Here is a 22,509-nt window from a genome sequence, read left to right as displayed (position 1 = left end):
GCTAGGGTCAGTCTGTTATATCTGGAGTATTTCTCCTGTCTTATCTGATGTCCTGTGTGAATTTAAGTATGCTCTAACTCCTAACCCTAATCTGTAGCCTAGCTAATGTTAGCCAGCTAGCTAATTTAGCGTTAGCCACCTAGCTAAGGTAAGCAACAACAAATTGGAAATTGTAACATTTCATCCATTTTGCAAATTCGTAACATATTGCATGTTTTCAAATTTCTAACATATGTAACATCACACGAATTGTAATCACAAATTAATAATACCATACAAAAAGTAATATATCATAAGGAGTGTATCGGATTTTCATACACAATAATACAAAATTCTCTGACACCAGGTTGGCTGTGAAGGCCCTACATTAATTTGCTTGTCTCCTAACTCCTATAATAGAATTGCTGTCACATTGTTATTATTTACCATTCGTTTTGCAATGCATATGAAAAAGTAGAGAATGTAGGCCTACACACACAATGGGACGTTTCAGTTTTTGTCGGCTGTAGCCCACTTAGTGGAGCAAATGGCAGGAATTCAAGTTTAGGGAGCGGCACATTCCACATCCTGGGAAATGGGTCTTCCATAAATGGTAAGCTTGCATATAATATGGTGACGTAACGGTACATCCTTGAACTAACATAGGAAATCGATCTTAATCAGAGTGAAAACATCTAAAACTATTCGCTCAGCTTTGCCACGGGAACCGCCCCTTTACTTCTAGCTACACAATAGCCTCAACGTTTTTGTTCACACATGTCATATTTGTCAGGACAAACACAGGCTGTCTAAGAATTATACTTTTTTTTTTAACTCGGATTCGGCAAATTTGAAAGTAGGATATGCCTCTACGGGTTGTAGTGCAAGGTCCTGGACCTTGGGGATTCCGTCTAGTTGGTGGGAAGGATTTTGAACAACCCTTGACTATCTCGCGGGTAAGTGTTGTTTCAGAGAGTCTGTCACTTTTTATAATATATTTTTTTACAATGTAACCGCACCTGGCCCTGTCCGGTGGCGGAACTTTCACTTGCCGACTCGAACACACTATTTCCGTGAGGCACGAGGGGAAGCGTTCTTTCTCGCTGCTGTAAAGATTATTTTCATTACCTCACCAATAATCTATTGCCATTTGAGGGTCAGGAGAAAGTGACTTTTCGGGTCATTATGCCAGATGGCCATTCAATAAAACGTAATTGACTCTAAACGGCCTTTTCGGAGAAACCAGCTTCACGGTTTGTGTTGTGCAAAGTGTGCTACCATGTGCTACTGTTAAATTCGTCCATGAATTAGCCTAGTCTAGTTCTAGATGACAATCTTCCATTGTTTGGCCAATACATCCATCCAAGTCTGTATAGGTCTATGTTTATTTCTATGTTTATTTAGGTTATCTAGAGGGCATTAACAACCAATTCTATAGTGTTATTTTCTCAGACATTTCCGACAGTACAGCACATTTTGTGGGTATGCAAGATCACATCCCTTGACAGTGTTTCACCTACATTGTCTTAGGTGGGGCACTGAACTTCACTCTGTCTTCACCAACCTAACATTTGCCCTCAACTGGCCCACAATGTTTAGCCCTCCAACGTTTTCTCAGAAGTACATATATTGAAGAAAAACTGGCAAGGTGTATTGAGGATTTCAATGCAATGGATTATGAACCTTTTGAAGTGTTGTAGATGTAACTGAATGAATGACTGCTATGCACAACACTCTTTGACGACAAACTATATTTTGTTAAGTGTGTTTGAAACCGATTCTTGTTATTTGTTAAATTTCTCTTAAGACCTCCCTTTGAATCCTTAGTCACCATCATACTTTTCTAGTGTTACTAATCCTGTCTGTGAACTGAGACTGCACCCATATTTACCACATAACAACCTGCCATGGGACACTCAAGAGTTTAGCCAAAGGATCCTTGTCCTCCAGAAATGTCATAGAAGAATCCCAGATTACTCGATCCGAAATGTGAGGAGAAAGTTGAATATGTTGATGTACTGAATATTTCAGATCACTCCTGGCAGTAAGGCTGCCCAGGCCAATCTGAATGTCGGGGATCAGCTCCTGGCCATTGATGGAGAGCCCACTGAGAGCATGACTCACCTGCAGGCACAGAACAAGATCAAGGGCTGCGTAGAGGAAATGATCCTCTCTATCGACAGGTAGGGATTTTCAGTTTTCCATAGACTCGGATGGGTTCAAAAAGCACTGAGTCATGGAACATTTCAGCAAATGTGCACAAAAGTACAGTATCTCTGACACCTGATGTGGTTATATGTAAGGGATACTAAATTGTATGGTTCAAATGGTGAGAGGGGGGCAGGGACCTTCGATTTGTTTGTCTGAGGTTAAACGCCCACACCAGTAGAAATTCACTTTTTCCGAGCTGAAATACGATGGCCAGAGCTTACCCATGACGTTGCACAACAATTTAAGTAATTGTTTTAGTCAAAGTAGGACATATTTGGGCTTGGAAGTGATACATCCGAACGGCCCACTTTGTGTAAATCCATGTGAATGTGGTGTCTCTTCCTGTGATATGACATACAAATTCTTTTCAGCCTACGTTTTGTTTCAGGGCTGGGTTTTATTTGAATGTTACCACAGCATGGCATTGTTTATTAATCAGAAACAGCTGAAAAGTTATTCCTCTTCGTGACAGAGATGAGCCAAACTGCCGTGTGGTCCACTTGGCCGCCTGAGCCATGGAGCAAATTAAAATAGGGGGTGCAAACTTATATTTTTGCACCTCCGATTTTTTTCCCTCCTGAAAATCACCGTAATCCATTGGTTAATTTGTCAATATTCACTTATTTTTGAACTAGTCAGTATTTTTTTTTTTTTTTTTTTTTTTTGTGTGTGTATATACATTATCTTTCAATCGTTTTGGGGTCACTTAGAAATATCCTTGTTTTTGAAAGAAAAGCAAAAAAAAACGATTTAAAATAATATCAAATTGATCGAGAAATACAGTGTAGACATTGTTAATGTTGTAAATGACTATTGTAGCTGGAACTGCAGATTTTTAATGGAATATCTACATAGGCGTACAGAGGCCAATTATCAGCAACCATCACTCCTGTGTTCCAATGGCACGTTGTGTTAGTTAATCCAAGTTTATCATCTTAAAAGACTAACTGATCATTAGAAAACCCTTTTGCAATTGTTAGCACAGCTGAAAACTGGAGCATCAGCATTTGTGGATTCGATTACAGGCTCAAATATGGCCAGAAACAAAGAATTTTCTTCTGGAGCTCGTCAGTCTATTCTTGTTCTGAGAAATGAAGGCTATTCCATTTGAGAACTTGCCAAGAAACTGAAGATCTTGTACAACGCTGTGTACTACTCCCTTCACAGAACAGCGCAAACTGGCCCTAACCAGAATAGAAAGAGTGGGAGGCCCTGGTGCACAACTGAGCAAGAGGACAAGTACATTGTTTAGTTTGAGAAACAGACACCTCACAAGTCCTCAACAGGCAGCTTCATTAAATAGCACTCACAAAACATCAGTCTTAATGTCAACAGTGAAGAGGTGACTCTTTGGCCTGAATGCCAAGCGTCCCGTCTGGAGGAAACCTGGCACCATCCCTACGGTGAAAGATGGTGGTGGCAGCATCATGCTGTGGGGATGTTTTTCAGCGGCAGGAACTGGGATACTAGTCAGGATCGAGGGAAAGCTGAACGGAGCAAAGTACAGAGAGATCCTTGATGGAAACCTGCTCCAGAGTGCTCAGGACCTCTGACTGGGGCGAAGGTTCACTTTCCAACAGGACAGCTACCCTAAGCGCACAGCCAAGACAACGCAGGAGTAGCTTCAAGACAAGTCTCTAAATGTCCTTGAGTTGCCCAGCCAGAGCCCGGACTCGATTGAACATCTCTGGAGAGACCTGAAAATAGCTGTGCAGCGACACACCCCATCCAACCTGACAGAGCTTGAGAGGATCTGCAGAGAAGAATGGGAGAAACTCCCCAAATACAGGAGTGCCAAGCTTGTAACGTCATACCCACAAAGACTTGAGGCTGTAATCGCTGCCAAAGGTGCTTCAACAAAGTACTGAGTAAAGGGTCTGAATACTTAAGTAAATGTGATATTTCAGTTATTTTTAACAGTTGCAAACATTTCTAAAAAACTTGTCTTTGCTCTCATTATAGGGTATTGTGTGTAGATTGAGTATAACATAATTTAATTATTTTTAGAATAAGGTTGTAATAATGTGGGAAAAGTCACGGGGTCTGAATACTTTCCGAATGCGCTGTATAGTTAGTTACATGTCAATTGCGGCGTGCATGATCATGAGCAAAGTCATTGTAGCCTGTCAATTCACTTCCCTGTGAGAACCATGAACACGGGCTGACTTGACTTGCCTACCAATAGCCAAAGCCTGCCAGCAGCCTGCCTACCAATGGTTGCGAAGTCAAAGACAGGCCAGGTCTTCGGAGGTGGAACCTAAACGTGCATCTCTAGGACAGGAAATTACGTCAATATAGGGCAACTTCCTGGGGGGGGGGGTGTACCAACTTGGGCAGGACACTTGATGTGAGTGGTGCTTTCCAAGGGGCAATCTGTTTTATACATACTTTTTTACGTTAATGATATATATAGCCATTGATTCTTGGAGGTTATAACTTGTATGTGCCTCATGAGCTTAGATCTACTGTCTAACCGGCCCAGAACACAAAGTAAAACGAGCTTCTATTTTGTTTGTAAATTATGTAATTGTGTACACTGTATATGGCCTCAAAATATGGTTTAATGTTCGACATTGATGTCATGGATGGACAGTCCTTGCGTTCCTAGCTCTGTATATTAATTTCAAGACTAGCTACATTTCTCCAACCCATCCCTTTTAGCTTTTTATCAAAATGGTGGTGGGGTGTCGCTTGGTTATTCTTTTGAGCTGCAGACTATAAAATATGTTCTTTTTAGAAATGGTTGTTGTCTCATCAACAGGTTCGAGGCCTGCTCTGTCCACATTTGTATTCGCTTTTGGATATCTTTCATGTTTTATTACATGTCTGAATATTATTCTTTTTTGTATTGCAAGTTTGTGTATTGTCTTTTGACTCTTTTTAGATCAGAAACTAAAATCTGGTCACCGCTCTCTTCTGAGGATGGAAAGACCAACCCTTACAAGATGAATCTTGCGTCTGAGCCGCAGGTGTGTCTGTCTTTATATCCTACTTCACTCAGACCAAAGATACTAGGAAATGAGGCACTCATAAGGTGACTTAGAGGTATGTCCCTGCTCTGTCATGGCGTATTAACTGGAAAATCCCTTACTCACAGATAGGAAATGGTCCAGTATCTGCAATCTTTCACATCCCCACTGCACAAACAAAGGCTTGGGTTTTGATACTGCAAACGATGAGGTCGTTGTTTACTTCCCAACAGGAGATCTCCTAGGAGACCATGGTTTTATCAGCCAACCTCTGACGTAAGACTCAGTTCCTGCCTAGTGAATGGGAAATTGAGTCCAAAGTGTGAATTCATGTAGGAAGCGTGTGATTTGTCAGTCCTCCACAGCTTTCAGGGATGTGTCACAAACACAGTGCATTTTGGTCGCAGAATACATAGAAAATATGTTTTGCGCATTTATTTTTTCACTTGAGCTTTTAATGCTTTGCATGTCACCGTATTTTGTCTTAGTTGGCCCTGTGTTTACCTGTTATCATGAAGTACCGAAATAACCTTTTGACTATGCTATTCTTTACCTCTAATATCCACATATTAGTCAAGTCACTGTCATACTGTTTCTATCAAGGCGTGTGTGTGTGAGATGGCATTGAAAGTATTTATATTTGTAATATAACTGATTTTTGTCTGGTACTCATTACTTTCTTTATCCCTGGCTACACGCAACTTGCAGGAGGTGAAACCCATAGGTTCCGCCCATAACAGGAGCGCCCTGCCATTTGCTGGGTTTGGCCCCAACGTGGTAACCAATCAGTACAACAACCCCGCCGGTCTCTACTCCTCCGAGAACATCAAGGACTTTAACACGGCCGTGGATGACGTGAAAACCATTGCCACTGCTGCTAACGAGCCCAGCAACATGTAAGGATCTATCCCAGCTGGTTGCAATAATGTCATTGCGTCTAGTTTTACTCGCTGGGTATCATTCTTCAATTTACGATGTCTTACTAGAATAGAATGCACTGCATTTTCACTTGTTAGATGCTTACAGTATGTGTTTGTTCCAAGTCAAACTCGACCTCAGCTGTGGCCCAAGGAAACATAGCAATGTTTTTTGAGGCCCTATCGTTTGTTTGTGCTCGATTTGACCACGCCTTTGTGCTATACGACTCATTGTATGTGAACTAGTATTGATTTGAAGTGTGTTCATTTGTTTTGCAGCCCAACAGTGGCAGACTCGGAGGTCTACAAAATGCTGCAGGAAAACCAAGAGGCTGATGAGCCTCCCCGACAGTCCGCTTCATTCAAGGTGCTGCAGGAGATTCTGGAGTCAGGTACTTATTCACACATGTATGCAGTTGATATTTATGTAGTGTTTAAGCAATGTGTCATTTACTTCAACATGGGTTTGTAATGCAACCATTTTGGGTTGCATCACACGGATTGCGTACCCAGTTGGTTGGATTATAACCCTGCATAAATTGCCACCGCTGCAATCATGTTGCACAATTTAGAGACTGAGAAATGAGTGTCTGTTTTGACACCAGCACTTGTGTTTCGCATTGTCGAACCGGGTTATAACTTTGCCATGTTTGGAGTTTTAACATGATGTAATTGGCAATTTTTTTTTAATAGATTTGGTTCAGCTAAGTAGTGTTTAAACGATCATTTTGATTCTATAGTTGGTAACAAACTGGTGACACAATGTATTGTGTCTCTGTGTGACACGAAGAGCCTTTGCTATATTTGACAAGGTTTTCCAAATATTTAATGGCAATTCAATTGGTAAGTGGCTTAACAAACCACGATGGCATGTCTCCTCTTGATTGCAGATCCTGATAAGCCCTCTGGGTTTAGGAGTGTGAAGGCACCCGCTGCAAAAATGGGCTCAACAGTGGGAAATGCAAACAAGTTACCAATCTGTGACAAATGTGGGTCAGGGATTGTGTAAGTACAGCATATGATTATTCAAACAGTTGTGATCTCATGGTAATATTGTGAACTTTGCATTTTGCTCACGGTGATTTGACGAGGAGATCCACGCCTACTCTGAGACGATTTATGAATACAGGCCCAGTCTCGTAGGCTACGTTAACACAGGCAGAACAATTCCGATGGCATATTTGATACCTATAGTATTTTTTTCCCCCAGAATGTATAAACAGCAAAAAACACATGGAATCTGATCTTTTGAGTTCTGATGTATTCCACATTTATGTGGTTCTCAATCCTGATACAGTTACGATATGCGACCTCAATCTGGATGAGCAGATCAGATTTTATTTTGCTCTGAAGTGTTGTTTTGCACATGACCTGCCATTAACATGACAAGCATCCAAAAATGTAGAAGGTGGCTGAATTTTCTGGATGCCTCTTCAATAGCTAAACAATCTTACCTTCTGCGCATGTATGGGATTCTCTACTTCACGCACACACTTATTTACCTCGCTGCTGCTCCCTGCACTGCCGCTTTCCCCTCCCTCGCCGATGATCAGATGTCTTTGTCTACTAACTTCGACGGGTTGTATGAACAGCGTGATCGACGGGTTGTAGGAACAGCGTGATCGACGGGTTGTAGGAACAGCGTGATCGACGGGTTGTAGGAGCAGCGTGATCGACGGGTTGTAGGAGCAGCGTGATCGACGGGTTGTACCAGCAGCGTGATCGACGGGTTGTACCAGCAGCGTGATTGACGGGTTGTTTGACAAACTTCTTTGTCCATTGTAACAGTAGGCCATTACAAACATAAGCAGGACACCGAAAGGCAGTCGAAGTAGCAATTACGTTTTTTCAGGTTGAGAGTTATATGCAGCTCTCTAGGCAGCAAATCAAACATATGCAGGACACAGATGGGATACCCTGGTGAATTGTAATATGCTGTCCATCAAAAGATACGGTATTGCATGGTCATTGAGAAGCGAAAAAAGCCCATTTTTACTTTGCCCCAATGTAATGTGTAGAGATAAAGTATTGGGCCTATAGCTTACTGCACAAACCTCATTGCTACAGTACTGTTTTTAATTGGTTAATGTTGCATAGGCTTACATTTTTTAAGTCATGTTAATAAAAAAACAGCGGTAGATATCGGCTTGCATTTTGACTGAAAAGGTCGGTGACCACTGATCTAATACATCCAGTGTGATTTCAGCAGATTTGTCAAATGAACAAATTGTCTTTTGTTGAATTTAAGGACATTCCAACCTTGTGATCTATTCCATGATTCCACTATTTTGTATTATTTGCGTGACTTTCATTGAGAGACCTTTTTATTTTGAATGCAAAGCGCAAATTCCACTATTGTGACTAATCTTTATTGTGGCTAGCTTCACATAGGTGGGTACGACCACCTTTAATCAAACAAGAACTGTCTTATAAATTAGGGGTGTTTTAGGTGAGACTTAGCTAGGTATCTATAGCTACTGAAACAGATTGTTCTTCCCCAAAAACATAGCAAAATGACATTGTTTGCATCCATCAGCTAGCTAGCATTTTTACGACCAGCACTGTCTCTAAAGCTTGGGGAAGTTTGTCTGCGTTCGTGCGGTACAGGCACTTTCCCCAGCATCATAGCATGCGTATCGTTGTGACATATGACCGACGAGTGATAGTGTAATCGATGTGTAATAACTGTCAAATTAATGAACTGTTAAATTATTGTGACGTGCAGTCATATTCGCGTCCTGATTGGTCAACGAGCTTATTTGTCTTTTTTGACACGCAAAGGCCCAAACGGCGTTCCATAGTAATTATCTCTGGCCCTCTGTGTGGCCTTATCACATGTAAAATTGAATGACAAAGCTGAAAAACATTAGCCTAAATATAAGCAAACTTAGTGAATACCATTTGTTTAATATGAGGGTTTCAGCATGAAATATCATTTTTTTATATATTTTTTTATACTATACTTAGTAAAATATATTTTTTTTTCTGTCTTGAATTTGCTTTTTTCATTATTTAGGCTATTTTCTTTTGAACCAAATGGTCTATCAACTCGGAAATAATTGGCTACATTGACACGGATATAAACAAAGAATACTATATATGAATAGATTTTTTCAAGTTTTTCAAGTACAAATGACCAATGTTACTATAGATTGTCATGTTTTACCTGTTAATTACTGAAGATTCCGATTTAACTTTTGTAAATTAGCGGTACCTTTGCAACCCTAGTCGCATGAGAAACAGTGTGGACAGTGTGGACAGGCAGAAAAAAAGATTGTACATAAAAATGATTCTGCATTGGGTTCCTAGGATGGCTGTGTAAATGCAGCCTCAGTTGCTACGCTAAGATGAAATACTGCATCTTAGTATTTTACTTATTTCCTTATTTGTCTCAAGTTTTTTGTGTCACATGTCAATTAAATTGGCTGATATACAGCCATGCTGTGAGCATGCCGCCAACAGCTGTGTACTTCAGGGGTCGTTAACACTTGGTAATAAAGTGTTTTGACTTAAAGGGCAATTCCGCCACGTTTCATCCTCCTATTCATTAGCTACAGCACCAAACCAGTGTCTGTATATGTGAAAACAGCGTTTTTCCCCCCCTATTATCTGTGGTTGAAAAGATAAGGTCATGAAAAAGGCTTCTGTGACATCACAGGGTAGGATTAAAAGTAAGAAAATCTGCAATGAGTTTCTAGCAAGAGGGAGGGTGTTTTCTGTCACCGCAAATCTGTGTTTGAAAATCACTGTTTTTAAAATGTTAACTTTTGATTTCATCGGGTATAACTTTTTAACAACAATTTTTTTATTTTTCTACAAAACGTACAAATACGCCGTATTCGCATATGTCAGGGGAGGGCGGCTCATAATAATGGCTGAAATGGAGCGAATGTAATTTGAAACGCATGGAAACGCATGTGTTTGAAGTATTTGATACCATTCCGCTCCAGCCATTACCACAAGCCTGTCCTCCCCAATTAAGGTGGCACCAACCTCCTGTGGCATATGTAGACACTGGTATTGTCCTGGAGATAATTACAATTAGGTTGAAAAGTAGTGGAGTTGCCCTTTTTTTAAGACACGCTCTTAAGTGTGCTTGGACATACCTACTGTGTGACCTCCACGGTGGATTGGGTGGCAAGATGAGGTGTTTTGTCTATCATAAGAGAAGATGGAACCGTGTTGTGGATTTTCCACACACGCCTCTATCTCAGTTTCTAATTGTCTTACTATTTTTTGCAAAAATAAATAATTATGCTTCTAGGGACACTTGCAGTTTGACTTATACTTTACTATCTTCCTACAAAAAGGCAGAAATGGTTCTCTGTTTTTAGAATGTATTTGAGACCACTTTTGTCCAACAATTTACATGTATGTTATAAAGAGGGTATGAAATGTTATCTCCTTATGCTCTATACATTATAAGGCACTACATAGGCTTTAATGACTGCTTATAAACACCTATGACATTCATAGAGCATTATGACAAAGCCTGTATAATGAGTTATTATGCCTCATGTGCAAAGCTCATTAGGAAATATTATGTTCTTGTCGAGGGGTATATTCAAATTCCCCTGCGCACCCTCTAATACATGTAAGTCTGTCTTGCACACCAATCATGATTGTAGAACCCCTCATGACACAAATTCCCAATGAGCTTTTTATATTGGGATTTATAAGACTTTGCTACATGGGGTATTATGCTGCCTGCTCATAATGCTTTATGAATGTTGTTAGGTGCTCATAAATATCTACGTAATGCATTATAACTGGGCAAATAATGCATTCTGAAGAGGGTTTTCATAGGAAGTTTCACAGATGTTTGATTTATTTGACCTAACCATTTGAGTTTGTGATTTCTTCTTTCCCAAACTCAGAGGGATGGTTGTCAAGTTGCGGGACAAGTTTCGTCACCCCGAGTGCTACACCTGCTCCAATTGTGACGTCAACCTGAAACAGAAGGGACACTTCTTCGTGGAGGACCAGATCTACTGCGAGAAGCACGCACGCGAGCGAGTGACTCCACCCGAAGGCTATGACGTGGTCACAGTCTTCCCCAAGTAGAGCTGTCTCGTTTGGAACACTGCACATGACCACATTAGTGTCTCCAAGAGTCCGTGAGAACCATCCCCAAGACGTTCCAGCCTTTTTAAAGATGTCACATTCTAGACTGTAAAAATGGTATGTTTTATGCCTGGATAATGTTACTACCAGGCACGACATGTTAAGCTTCATTCAAGGTTTGCTATTCGTCAAATGATAATAATTTGCACATTATGCGTATACGTTTAGGAACCGAAGAAGGCTATGAATTGGTTGCTTACATGGTGTAGTCTGGGTTCAACCAATCTCTAAGAGGAATCCAAAACATTTGTATTTTTAATCAGTAGACTAATGTTTTGGGGTTTCTGTTTTTACCATAAATCTTTCACAAACATGCTGTGACCACGGATAGTTAAGGGACAGGCAGTAGCTACTTTACTTGGGTTTGATTTTATCATGGTGGTTAGATCCAGGCTTCTGGTGGCTCTGCTTCTGGGTGGATGTTCATAAACAGAAATGATTGCCGAGTGCCATCTTTTCGTCTTGAAAATGCTGTATTGGTGTTCCAAATTACTCTTGTCAATATAATTATTATGACTTAATAAATGTTTTCTCAAACCCGTGTTTCTTTTGTTTAGTTAGTTCATCAAGTTATCTGCAGAAAGGTTGGGTTTTAAGGACGATTTAACGTTCTTCGCGCCTGTCTTTTTCAGTATTGGTAAAAGTGCGCTCGCCGTTGTTTCAACAAGCAACGGAGCAACATGTCTTGCTGTAGTCTCTTCAGGCACCCAAAGAGCAAAAAGAAGACCATTGAGGACGGAGACAAGATGATGAATTGGATGACATAAAAGGATGGCGTAAGAGTCTGATCGAGGAGAAGTTGAGGGCTCATGGAGACCAAGCGAGACTTCTTGTCTTGGGGCGCCAGGGGTTGGGCACTGAGAGCAGTGTGGAGAGGAGACACTCCGAGCCCCTCCAGGACCTCTAGGCCAGGGAGCTCATTAGAGGCGTTTAGAAGGAGATTGCACTTCTACTGGATGGATAGGTGGGAGGCTTTCCACCACTGGGGCTACCTGCCCTTTGGACCCAGCAGGAGATGGCACTGCCCTGGTAATGCTTCAAACGTCAGTTTTGTTTTAATGCCGGTAAAGTACTGTACTGTAATTGACCATTTCGTCCCTGTCACTCTGCTGGTCAGGCGCCGTGTCTACTTCATGTTATTCTGTTTTGGGGCACCACCTGCTGTTTTGCATGGTGACCAGCAGAGTGGAGAGCTGGATGCTAGTGGTGACCACTGGTCACTTAGTGAACCTGCTGCTCTACGTCTTTAATCTACGCTCTCGCCGAGTAGTCTTTCTAGTTTCAAGCATTACCACCTTTCATGAGACCAGCTATTTTGTTGAATGTTATACAGTATTACAAGTGACACCCTGCCCTACGGGCGATTTAAAACATTGGATCTGATTAATTAGATTCAATACAATTTTGTTTGAGGAATACAACCAGTCTTCAACTCAATAACCCCTCCCCTGCAAAGCACACATTCATGCTACTAATAAGCTGTTCTCAACATCCCATCTATTTGAATTATTTTGGTTATTGTACTCACTGTCAATTTGCCTAAAATGTCACCACATGAGTGAATGTTTAATGTGCACCGACAAATAATTTGGTTGCAAATAAAATTGGGGTCGTGTAAATAATTGTAAGGCTACTCAAGGGTCCACCTTGTGTGACCATTAGTATGTGTGTGACTGGGCACAGTAAAATAATTTGGTTGCAGTTACTGCCTCCCTTACATCTATAGAAGACCCACTTTCACCATAGAAGTATAGTTACTATTGTGATGCATAGCCTAATTGCCATGGTAATTTTGAATGTTTAGTCAATTAGCATTATGAGTAATGTAGAGGTTCTACAGTTTCCAAATTGTCCTACAAATGCATAGGCCTACATCATATGCATTGTGACAGAACGGTATCCCAGGGATACACAGCGGAATAGAAAGTGGCCAATGGCACGACGCGCTTATTTTGAGAAAATAAGAAAATAATAAATCTGAAAATTGTAGGAGATTCCCCCACAGTTAAGTGGTTTGCGGTAAACAGCACTTTACCGGCGGTAAATCTTTGGAAATTAGTCATTTGATTAAATGCCATTCCCACTTCCTGCAAATCAAAAATGTGTATCTGTTTTGGTTTGTTGTTTTTATTGGGTAATATCAGTTATACCCGACACAACATTTCATTTGTCTCATTCTACGTGTCATGCCACTAAGAACTCATTTGTCTTTCAGGTCTATATCTTCATGGATTTCACACCTGGATGTGTGCACCTCTGCAGATGGACTCTGCTACATGCGTGGAAGACACAAGCCATAATCAGTTTTGCCATTTTCTGTGGCTTATAGGTATTTAGTTGAGGGGGGAAAAATTGTGTGTATGTGCTAATGCCAAAAGTGCTATGTTTGCATGACAGACCTTGTTCAAGTGGTATTACTGTAATCTGTTCATCACACAAGTATGTCTTCCAATATGTTGTTTGCTAGTTATTCGCATTCAGCTCAATTGCAAAGCCTTCCATCAACTACTATTAAAATGATCGTTGTAAAAAAAAAATGCCAGGCATCTTATCCCGACTGGTTTTCAGACCTGTCAATCACCTCTCTGTTTCAACCAATCAGTGCGCTGGGACGTACTCCAGGGGTCCAACCCGCACTCTTTAGTTAGAGCATGTTCACCTGCCGTTTCAAGAAGATTCACGTTATGTTTGAGGGACGCACAACACTTCAATATAGAAAACAGCATGTGGGAGTCCGTCATTACACAACGTGCATCTACTTGAGACTGCAGGTGAACACGCTCTAACTTAAGGTGTGTGGGTCGGAGCCCTGGAGTGTATCGAAACTAAAAGTCTATATTTCACATTCCTTATAATAATCAAACCAGACAACACGATTTTCTTGTTAAAAAAAATATATTTACTGATAGCCAGGGGCACATTCCAATACTCAAGACGTAATTTACAAATGAAGCGTTTCTATTCAGTTAGTCCGCCAGATCAGAAGTAGTAGGGATGAAGAGGGATGTTCTCTTGACAAGTGCATGAATTTAACTATTTTCCTGTCCTGCTAAGCGTTCAACATGTAACGAGTACTTTTGGGTGTCAGGGGAAAATGTATGGAGTAAAAATAACAATATTTTCTTTCGGAATGTAGTGGAGTAAAAGTTGTCAAAAATAGAAATGGTAAAGTACAGATACCTCAAACTACTTTAGTAATACTTGTAAGTATTTTTACTTGAGTACTTTACACCACTGCGTGTGACGAAAGCATGCAGAGTCAAGGGTACTGTATGTAGCCGCCCTGTGAGGAAGGTACACAAAGGTCACAGTATTTAACTGCCCCATGCAGGGCCACAGGTGTGCCGAATGTCGAATGCCCAGTTCGACATTAATTTCATTCAATGCATTTTTGAGGACTGAGGACTGACAGTCAATCACCAGAGAAACTACAACTTAATATCCCCTACAGCCATTAAAACGTGGTGTTTTCTCTTTTTGGTCTCTGGAAATGCTGCTGCTATTCTCAACTTCAGAGCATTGTGATTGTTATATTAATTAGAAACCTTGCTTTGTTTGAAAGGATGTAAGGGTTGGTTTAGGAGTTGGGAGAAACAGGGCAGCTTGCCATGAGATATGCAGTTATTATGGGATGCACACCATTTATCTCCAACAACTGTTTTGTAGAGCAATAGAGGTTTGTACCAAAAGTATTATTAAATATTTTTTATAACTATCTGTGGCATTATGATGCATGTACATGACACCACAATGGAAGCAGATATTATTGTGATGGGTATTCTATCCCCATGGCAATGATGATATATATCATCACCATTATGACGTTAACGCAAGCTTGCATGCCCAAGTCATTCACCATTAGGATCCACTCACTATGCTTTTATGACGTATAACTATGATTTGATGTCATATAAAGTTAGGCTGAACGTCAACAATACATCAACAGCTATCAATACTTTAATACTACCAATACAACGTGTTTTAAATATAAATAGACAGTGCTACTTCTGACCTCATTCTTAATGATCTTACTAAGGTACTTACCAAAGTTAGGCGCTTACATGCACTACAAAAAGCATTCTGCCACGATTAATTTCTAGACTAGCCTACTCGTATCGATACAACTATTTTACCTTTCCAAAGTGCGTGTGACTAACATGAACAAGTACAATAAAATTGTACGTGCTGATCAACATATTCAAATGAAATCAACATTTAAATATTACAACGAAATATGAAATCAAGCTTTGGTTTGATTCGATGCCATTGTCTTTCATCGATCATTGTTGATTGTGAGATAAAATGCAAAAGGAGAAGCGTTTCATTCCTCCTTTGTAAAAACCGTTTGACTCATCCCAATATTGCTTCTTATCTTCTCCGTGGTTGAAATCTACCCACGTGTCTGCTGAGTTCCCGTGCCAAGAGGATGAGGTGGATGTCGAGTCCCACTCAGGGGAGATCACACTTGTTGGACTCCCAATGCAACCCTGTGATGCGGGTAAGTAGTGTTGTTGAAGGTAGTCAGGAATTTGACCGAAGGTGTCAGCCATGCGCAAAGTCTCAGTCAGTAACCAAATGTAATTGTGCGCAAAGCGCAGCGTTTCAATCTTGGTCAGTTGGGCATCGTCGGGCAGAGCAGGAAGGACGCTTCTCAGAACATCCAATGCTGAGTTGAGATTGTGCATGCGATGCCTTTCCCTGTCGTTTGCCTTCGTCCTACCATTTTCTCTCTGTCTGGGCAGTTTTAACCCCGTTTTTGGTTTCATTCGATTGGTGTATTTGTCCCCATGATGTGTCGTTTTTTTTCTGTAATTGCTGATGTTGATCATAGTGAATTCTTCTCCTGGCTTGACACTGACCTCTGAAGTACTTATGTCAGCCATCACTGCGTCTTTGGTTACGCTCCGCTCAACAGAGGTGCACAGCAACGTGGGTGACATTCTGCAAAATAAAAATGAGGAAATGGCATTGAGACGAAATCATGAAAATAGTGAGATTACATTAAATTATTACCAAAATAAATGGATGTCTTCATGAACAATATCCAAAATAGCCGTTACCAACATACACGGAGGAAAAATGACTCTGTGCTCTGATGCACAACATCACTTACCTATGCCCGATGCAGCTTGGGTTGAGTGGGAAGGAGTTGCGAGTCTTTTTGCTCCACTTTGTTGATGCACTGCCTGGCTGCATTAATTGGTGACAGGCGGCTAGTCTCACGTCTCTCAGGGCTCTGTAGCCTATATAAGTGCTGCGAACAATGGAGAGTTGATGCGCACCTCTGCCATTTTATGTGCCCTTTATCTTATCTGTCTGTATGGAGTGCGCGTGGATCAACAGCACCTGCCAAGTGGCCAATCAGTGTTTAGGCAGCTCTTTTTGCCCTCTCCGCGCTCTCTTCGGTCACTTATTGGACTTGTGTTTATTATCAATCTATACCTGCACATAATTCCGTTCTATTGATCGAGGTTCACGAGTTCCCTATACAGTAAAACATATTTTTCTCTGTCCTGAAATTATTTGTGATTTTATTTATTGTGGAACGATAAAATGCAAAATCCAAATATAAGTGAGGAAATTAGTTGGCAAAATATGAACGTATTTTGCTGTCATGATGCGAGTTCTATTGGTTGGTTAAAGTAACTAGAGTAGACCTACTAATCGAAGGCCTCATTTGTTTTGCTTGGAGATTTATAAGCAATCCCCTAATAATACGTCTAAAAATAGTTCATACAGCTATATAACAACGTTTTCGGGTGGTTCTTAATTAATCTAAGACCAGTGAGTGATGTACGTTTCGACCCATCTACACCCAGTGTACATTGGCAAATGGTGAAACACACAAGTCCTTTGACCATGATTCTTGACCTTTACATAAGTGGTAGCAAATAACAACAACACAGAAGCTCTAGTATATATTTAATTCCATCACTTGGATAAAACCTGACGATAGGCATTTTTCCTCCAAATACACACATAACCAAAGCAAAATAAGAGTATTCACTCTGAAATGCCATCGTTTTTTGGTGTTTTTGTATGTGAGTTCAGATCAGAATTGTTATTCAAATGTAACCACCATCCCGTATCATTTCATTCAGTTTTGATAAATTAGACACAGATGGGGAGCCTACATAGGGACATTATTAATTATGATTTGTTTCAAAGTTAATATGGAGCCTTTCTCTAATACACGAAATTACAGTGAACATAATTCCCCCAAAATCTCAAACATAATTAAAACTTCATTATTTGAACATTGGAGTGCTTGGAGACTCTGTAGGGGCCATGCGCCAAACTATTTGGCACTTTAGTTGAACCGTGACAAATAACAACTTTCCTCTAGCAGTTAGGATTTATTTTTTTTAACAATTTGTCGCTTACCATTAATGCAAAAATACACATCCACAAAAATCCATATGACATGGTATACAAACGATTAATGCATACATTTGCATTCTAATATTTACTTTTTGAAGGAGATTGCGCTTGAAACAGGTGTTGTGGTGCGCGACATTACGCAGGGGCCCACCTCACAAACAATTAATGAAGAAGTGAAACGTTTGGTCTGTGGTGAAAAGACAAAGGGTCTAGCTCTTTGTCTAGTCCATAAAAGCTCTGTGTATGGTCTGACGTGGGAGTGATTCTGTGCGCTATGACATCTCCAAAAAAAACAGTAACACCAGGAAGTCAAGAGCGCATTACATTTTTTAAAATAAAATATTTAATTAAAACATACTTCAATTGTATCTTCATTATCAACATATATTGTTCCAAATTTTGTGAATAATGTCGAGAGAGCTTGTGGTACGCCTGTAAAACAAACAGTAGGCCTATAGGCTAACATTTTAGATTTCCTATAAGTGAACACAAAAGCACCCCTTAACCTTCTATCTAAATATGTATTTTGGGAGCCCTCTGATAACCATATGCTTTCAATAAAAAGGACAAATATGCCAAGCAGATAGGAGATGTTGCCTTGCTGTTATAAAAGGCACGAAAAGTCCAAAGTAAACTAAATATTACCCCTTTACAAATAATGCAAAATCCATATCCATATTCCATATTCGGATACCATGGACAGATGAGTTTAAAGCTGTCAGTCTTGTCCCTTGATTTTTACCAGTGGCGTGTAGTGTCTTGCTTGTTATGCAAAGTATAGGCAAACATAGACAGCCCAGTTGCTGTGGAAATGGGAGATATCGGGAAAGAGTTGGTACGAAAGTGATTGAACAATATTTAACAATAAACTCCGCTAGCTCGAGAGCAGGTGATACCTGCCCCAGTCTCGTGATTAACACTTCCTCTACTACTTCGCTTTACAATCTGTTGTAATTATTTATTAAACGAAATCTATGTATTATTATTTTAGCAAACAGAAGTACCAGGTGGGGCTTTATTTTCGTCTTAAGCTGTTGTTTGAAGGACTTTTGGAGAGGGCAATCAAAGTCTAAAAACTCGCTGACCAGATTGTTGCCGTCCATTTGTTACAAACTAGCGGCGAACCTATTGAATTTGTCCCCTCTTGTTCAGACACGAAAAAGGGCTGCATACAAAGAAAAAAGGGAAACATCTCTAAGAAAGAAAAACAACTTAAAAAAACATTTAATTACAGCCCGGAGGCCATATGTACAGCTTTTGTGTATATTTTAACAATGTCTCTCCTTTAGAAAGTAGTAGGTGCGCCTTTGGAGACGCGTGCGCTTTTGGAGAGGTGTGCGTATCTTGACCAGAATGACCCCTGAGCACACTTATCGCAAGAAGTAATTCGGTTTTGATGTGCTTTAGAGTTTTCTTTTCACATGCTATGTATTGTGTTCCAATACCTTAGCTTTTGATGAGAATATACACCAATTATAAAGGAATAGCAAACAGACTCGTGCTTGAACAATGTTCCTTGGGGTCTCAGGGTCTAATGAATACAGTTATTTTGTCCTCTTGTACAGGTTTGAGGCCCTGCGGTTTGAAATACAAATTGAACAGTATGACGATTGCTGCTCGATCTCGCTCAGCACTCAAGAAAACTGCACAGGTTCGTCAATCATTATTATAATGAAATTTGTGATTTCATCAAGTGTTTTTGTCCATCGTCGATGGACAAAAACATACAATTTGAATAAAACAACAATTTTGTTAGTCTTTCTGTACAACGAAAGTGTTTCATTACAGTGTTTTGGATATTTTATCTGATAAACATTATTCTTACCTGTCAGTATTGGATTCCTATACTAGGTACAGTGGAATTAATCATACTCTTTTTAATAATGAGCTTTAATAAAAGTCTCTATTTGATGTATACCTGAAATTTAGGGATTATGCTTGACATGCTTGAAAAAGACTGAGCTGTATGTAGGTCTACCAGTCCTTAAAAATAATCCATAATCCAACCATGAGTAAGGGTCACTGTGAATAGGACTTAATAACGATGACTGTCAAATACCAACTTTTGTTGCTTTTGTAACCAAATCTGGCTAAATTAAATAACCAGAAAGAAAATGAAAATATATGTGATGTAATTAAATGTATTGTTATTGCTAAGGATTTGGGATGGAATCAATAGCCTGTACTTCTCTGCATCTCTAACATGAAGGCTGGGCTTGGTTTACAGTCATGGGAGACTATTTACTGTCAAGTTGCTGTAATGCTGTTGGTAAGGCCAGTAGGTGGCATTATTGTTCTCCCTCATTAATCATGAGTCAAATAGGATGTCAACGTCCCAATGCAGCATTGGGATGGTACACATTGAACGGTCATGTATTGTGTCTTTTAAATGCTTATATCAGTCCAATAGGCCTACTATTCTGGGAATAGTATAAATAGTATAAAAATAAAAGAGAGCGTGAGAGAAGGGTTAAATGCGTGTGTCTCATGGACATGAACAAGGCGACACTCCATCTCGACTCCTCCTTCACATTTATTGGGATTGATTGAACAGCGCAGAAGAGAACCTCCCCCAAATGTTTTGCTGTTGTGCTCTTCATGACCAGTATGTATGGGATGTAGTTTCAAGTGTTTCTTTTAAGCCTGCTACGTTAGGTTAGTAGTACATCCTGACGATTTCTAGAATGAAAAATATTCTAGCCACTCTGATTGGTCCCAGAAACCAATGGGTTGGGCCAAAGCCAGAACACATGTGGGTAAAGCAGCAGTTTGACAATTCTTCATTGGCTTTGATACTCTGATTGGTTAGATATGATACAATCACTGATTGCTTTGTTTTGCACAATACCCCACATTTTGATATCACCACAAACGACTTCAATGATGGCAGTCTCAGACTGAAGTATGAAGCGAATGATCGAGCAACAGAAGAATTCAGTTTGAGTTGTCAGCCAAGTGAACGGGGGCATTGTCATCCTATGGGGGCATAACCATGGTAGCCAAAATAATTGCCTGTCCAGCATTTTTATACATGACCCTAAGAATGCCAGCAGCATACCACCCTGCATACCACTGCTGGCTTGCTTCTGAAGTTAAGCAGGGTTGGTCCTGGTCAGTCCCTGGATGGGAGACCAGATGCTGCTGGAAGTGGTGTTGGAGGGCCAGTAGGAGGCACTCTTTCCTCTGGTCTAAAAAATATCCCAATGCCCCAGGGCAGTGATTGGGGACACTGCCCTGTGTAGGGTGCCGTCTTTCGGATGGGACGTTAAACGGGTGTCCTGACTCTCTGAGGTCATTAAAGATCCCATGGCACTTATCGTAAGAGTAGGGGTGTTAACCCCGGTGTCCTGGCTAAATTCCCAATCTGGCCCTCAAACCATCATGGTCACCTAATAATCCCCAGTTTACAATTGGCTCATTCATCCCCCTCCTCTCCCCTGTAACTATTCCCCAGGTCGTTGCTGCAAATGAGAACGTGTTCTCAGTCAACTTACCTGGTAAAATAACGGTAAAAAAAAAAAAAAAAGGATGGGATGTTAATTGCTTAATTAAGTCAGGAACCACACCTGTGTGGAAGTACTTAATTTCAATATACTTTCTATCCATCATTTACTCAAGTGTTTCCATTATTTGGGCAGTTACCTGTAATTGAAAGTAACACCAGCTGTAGTAATAGTTGATGTGCTGTGAGCATCCCCACAAAGTCAATTGGACAACTGAAAGATTCCATGCAGTTCATGATTCATGTTGGACTTTTCAGGATGTGAACGTTTGAAAGCCTTATTCAGAAAGAGGATATGGTGAATATTGAATAGAAAAATACTCATCCTTACTCTCAATTCCCTCAGGAAAAAAAGATTGCGACAGAGTCCAGTATAGCTGCAGTACAACGCAGTATAGCTGCAGTTCAACAATTCAGAAATTACTGCGTCCAAAATACCACAGTCGACTGCAGCAGTTACTGCACTTTTACTGTCGTTTAAAAACGACAGTCTTTTTTGTAAAATGTTTGTTTTACGCACAACATTTCCCTCTCCATTGTGTTCGCTATTTGCTGTCGATTTGGCTCTCATAGTTTATTATATAAATTATGATTTACATTATGGTCCATGGCCTTGTGTTATTATTGGCTACTGTAATGTATTGAAGGAGTCATGGGATGGCGCACGTGGTCTGTAGCGCTCGAGGGCACTGTTCGCTCTCTGCTCCATCTGGTCAATGAAAACATCTAACGTCAGTACAATGAGTCAAAAGTACAAGTGCGTTTCCGTTTGAGGATGTCGAAACCTGCTACATTATGCCATTATACACGACATTTGGGTGATTCTGCAACTACGGGAACTTCTATGTCCTCAGGGTCAATTTTTAGGATTGTATTAAAAATGTTTTTATTCATTATATGTTAAGTTTACACTACAATCACCTTCGATGTTTGGGGCGGCAGGTAGCCTAGTGTTTAGAGCGTTGTGCAAATAACTGAAAGGCTGCTGGATCGAATCCCGGAGCTGACAAGGTAACAATCTGTCTTTCTGCCACTGAACAAGGCAGTTAACCCACTGTTCCCCAGTAGGCATCATTGTAAATACGAATTTGTTCTTAACTGACCTTCCTAGGTAAATAAAAATGTTATACCACAATTTCACTGTATTGTCCCAGACTTTTGAGCTTCTACTATGTTTTTCTATGAAAAAAAAAACATTAATAATTACACATTATATAATGTTATCTACTAGAGAAGGAGTCAATTAAATAAAATCTACATCAATATTTGTTGTGCATATAGCCTTTATATTGTTATTTACAAAAAATATACCTGTTCTTTGGTAGTGATGTCATTTCCACCACTGAGGGAAAATTCCTCATTAATAAAGTTTTAATAAAGTTTTGTCAAAATAAAGTTTTGTCAAAAGAAAGTATATTTAGTTACC

General features: G+C 40.2%; 1 protein-coding gene across 2 annotated transcripts; it reads left to right on the top strand.

Moving 5' to 3' along the window:
• The first annotated feature begins 377 nt into the window (after positions 1-377).
• Positions 378-11,737, top strand: pdlim1 (PDZ and LIM domain 1 (elfin)). Of its 2 annotated transcripts, none has more exons than XM_055901912.1 (7): positions 378-592; positions 2,011-2,162; positions 5,075-5,159; positions 5,868-6,055; positions 6,356-6,468; positions 6,967-7,081; positions 10,954-11,737. In XM_055901912.1, exons 1-7 carry the CDS (start codon positions 590-592, stop codon positions 11,138-11,140), a joined length of 843 nt encoding a protein of 280 aa, XP_055757887.1. In that variant the 5' UTR covers positions 378-589; the 3' UTR covers positions 11,141-11,737. The 2 variants fall into 2 exon arrangements, with proteins under 2 accessions (XP_055757887.1, XP_055757886.1); XM_055901911.1 differs by lacking the exon at positions 378-592 and adding an exon at positions 631-935.
• The last annotated feature ends 10,772 nt before the right edge of the window (positions 11,738-22,509 follow it).

The sequence above is a fragment of the Salvelinus fontinalis genome, chromosome 37 (genome assembly GCF_029448725.1).
Source record: "Salvelinus fontinalis isolate EN_2023a chromosome 37, ASM2944872v1, whole genome shotgun sequence".
NCBI classification, from domain to species: domain Eukaryota; kingdom Metazoa; phylum Chordata; class Actinopteri; order Salmoniformes; family Salmonidae; genus Salvelinus; species Salvelinus fontinalis.
This window is presented reverse-complemented; position numbering and strand designations above follow the sequence as displayed.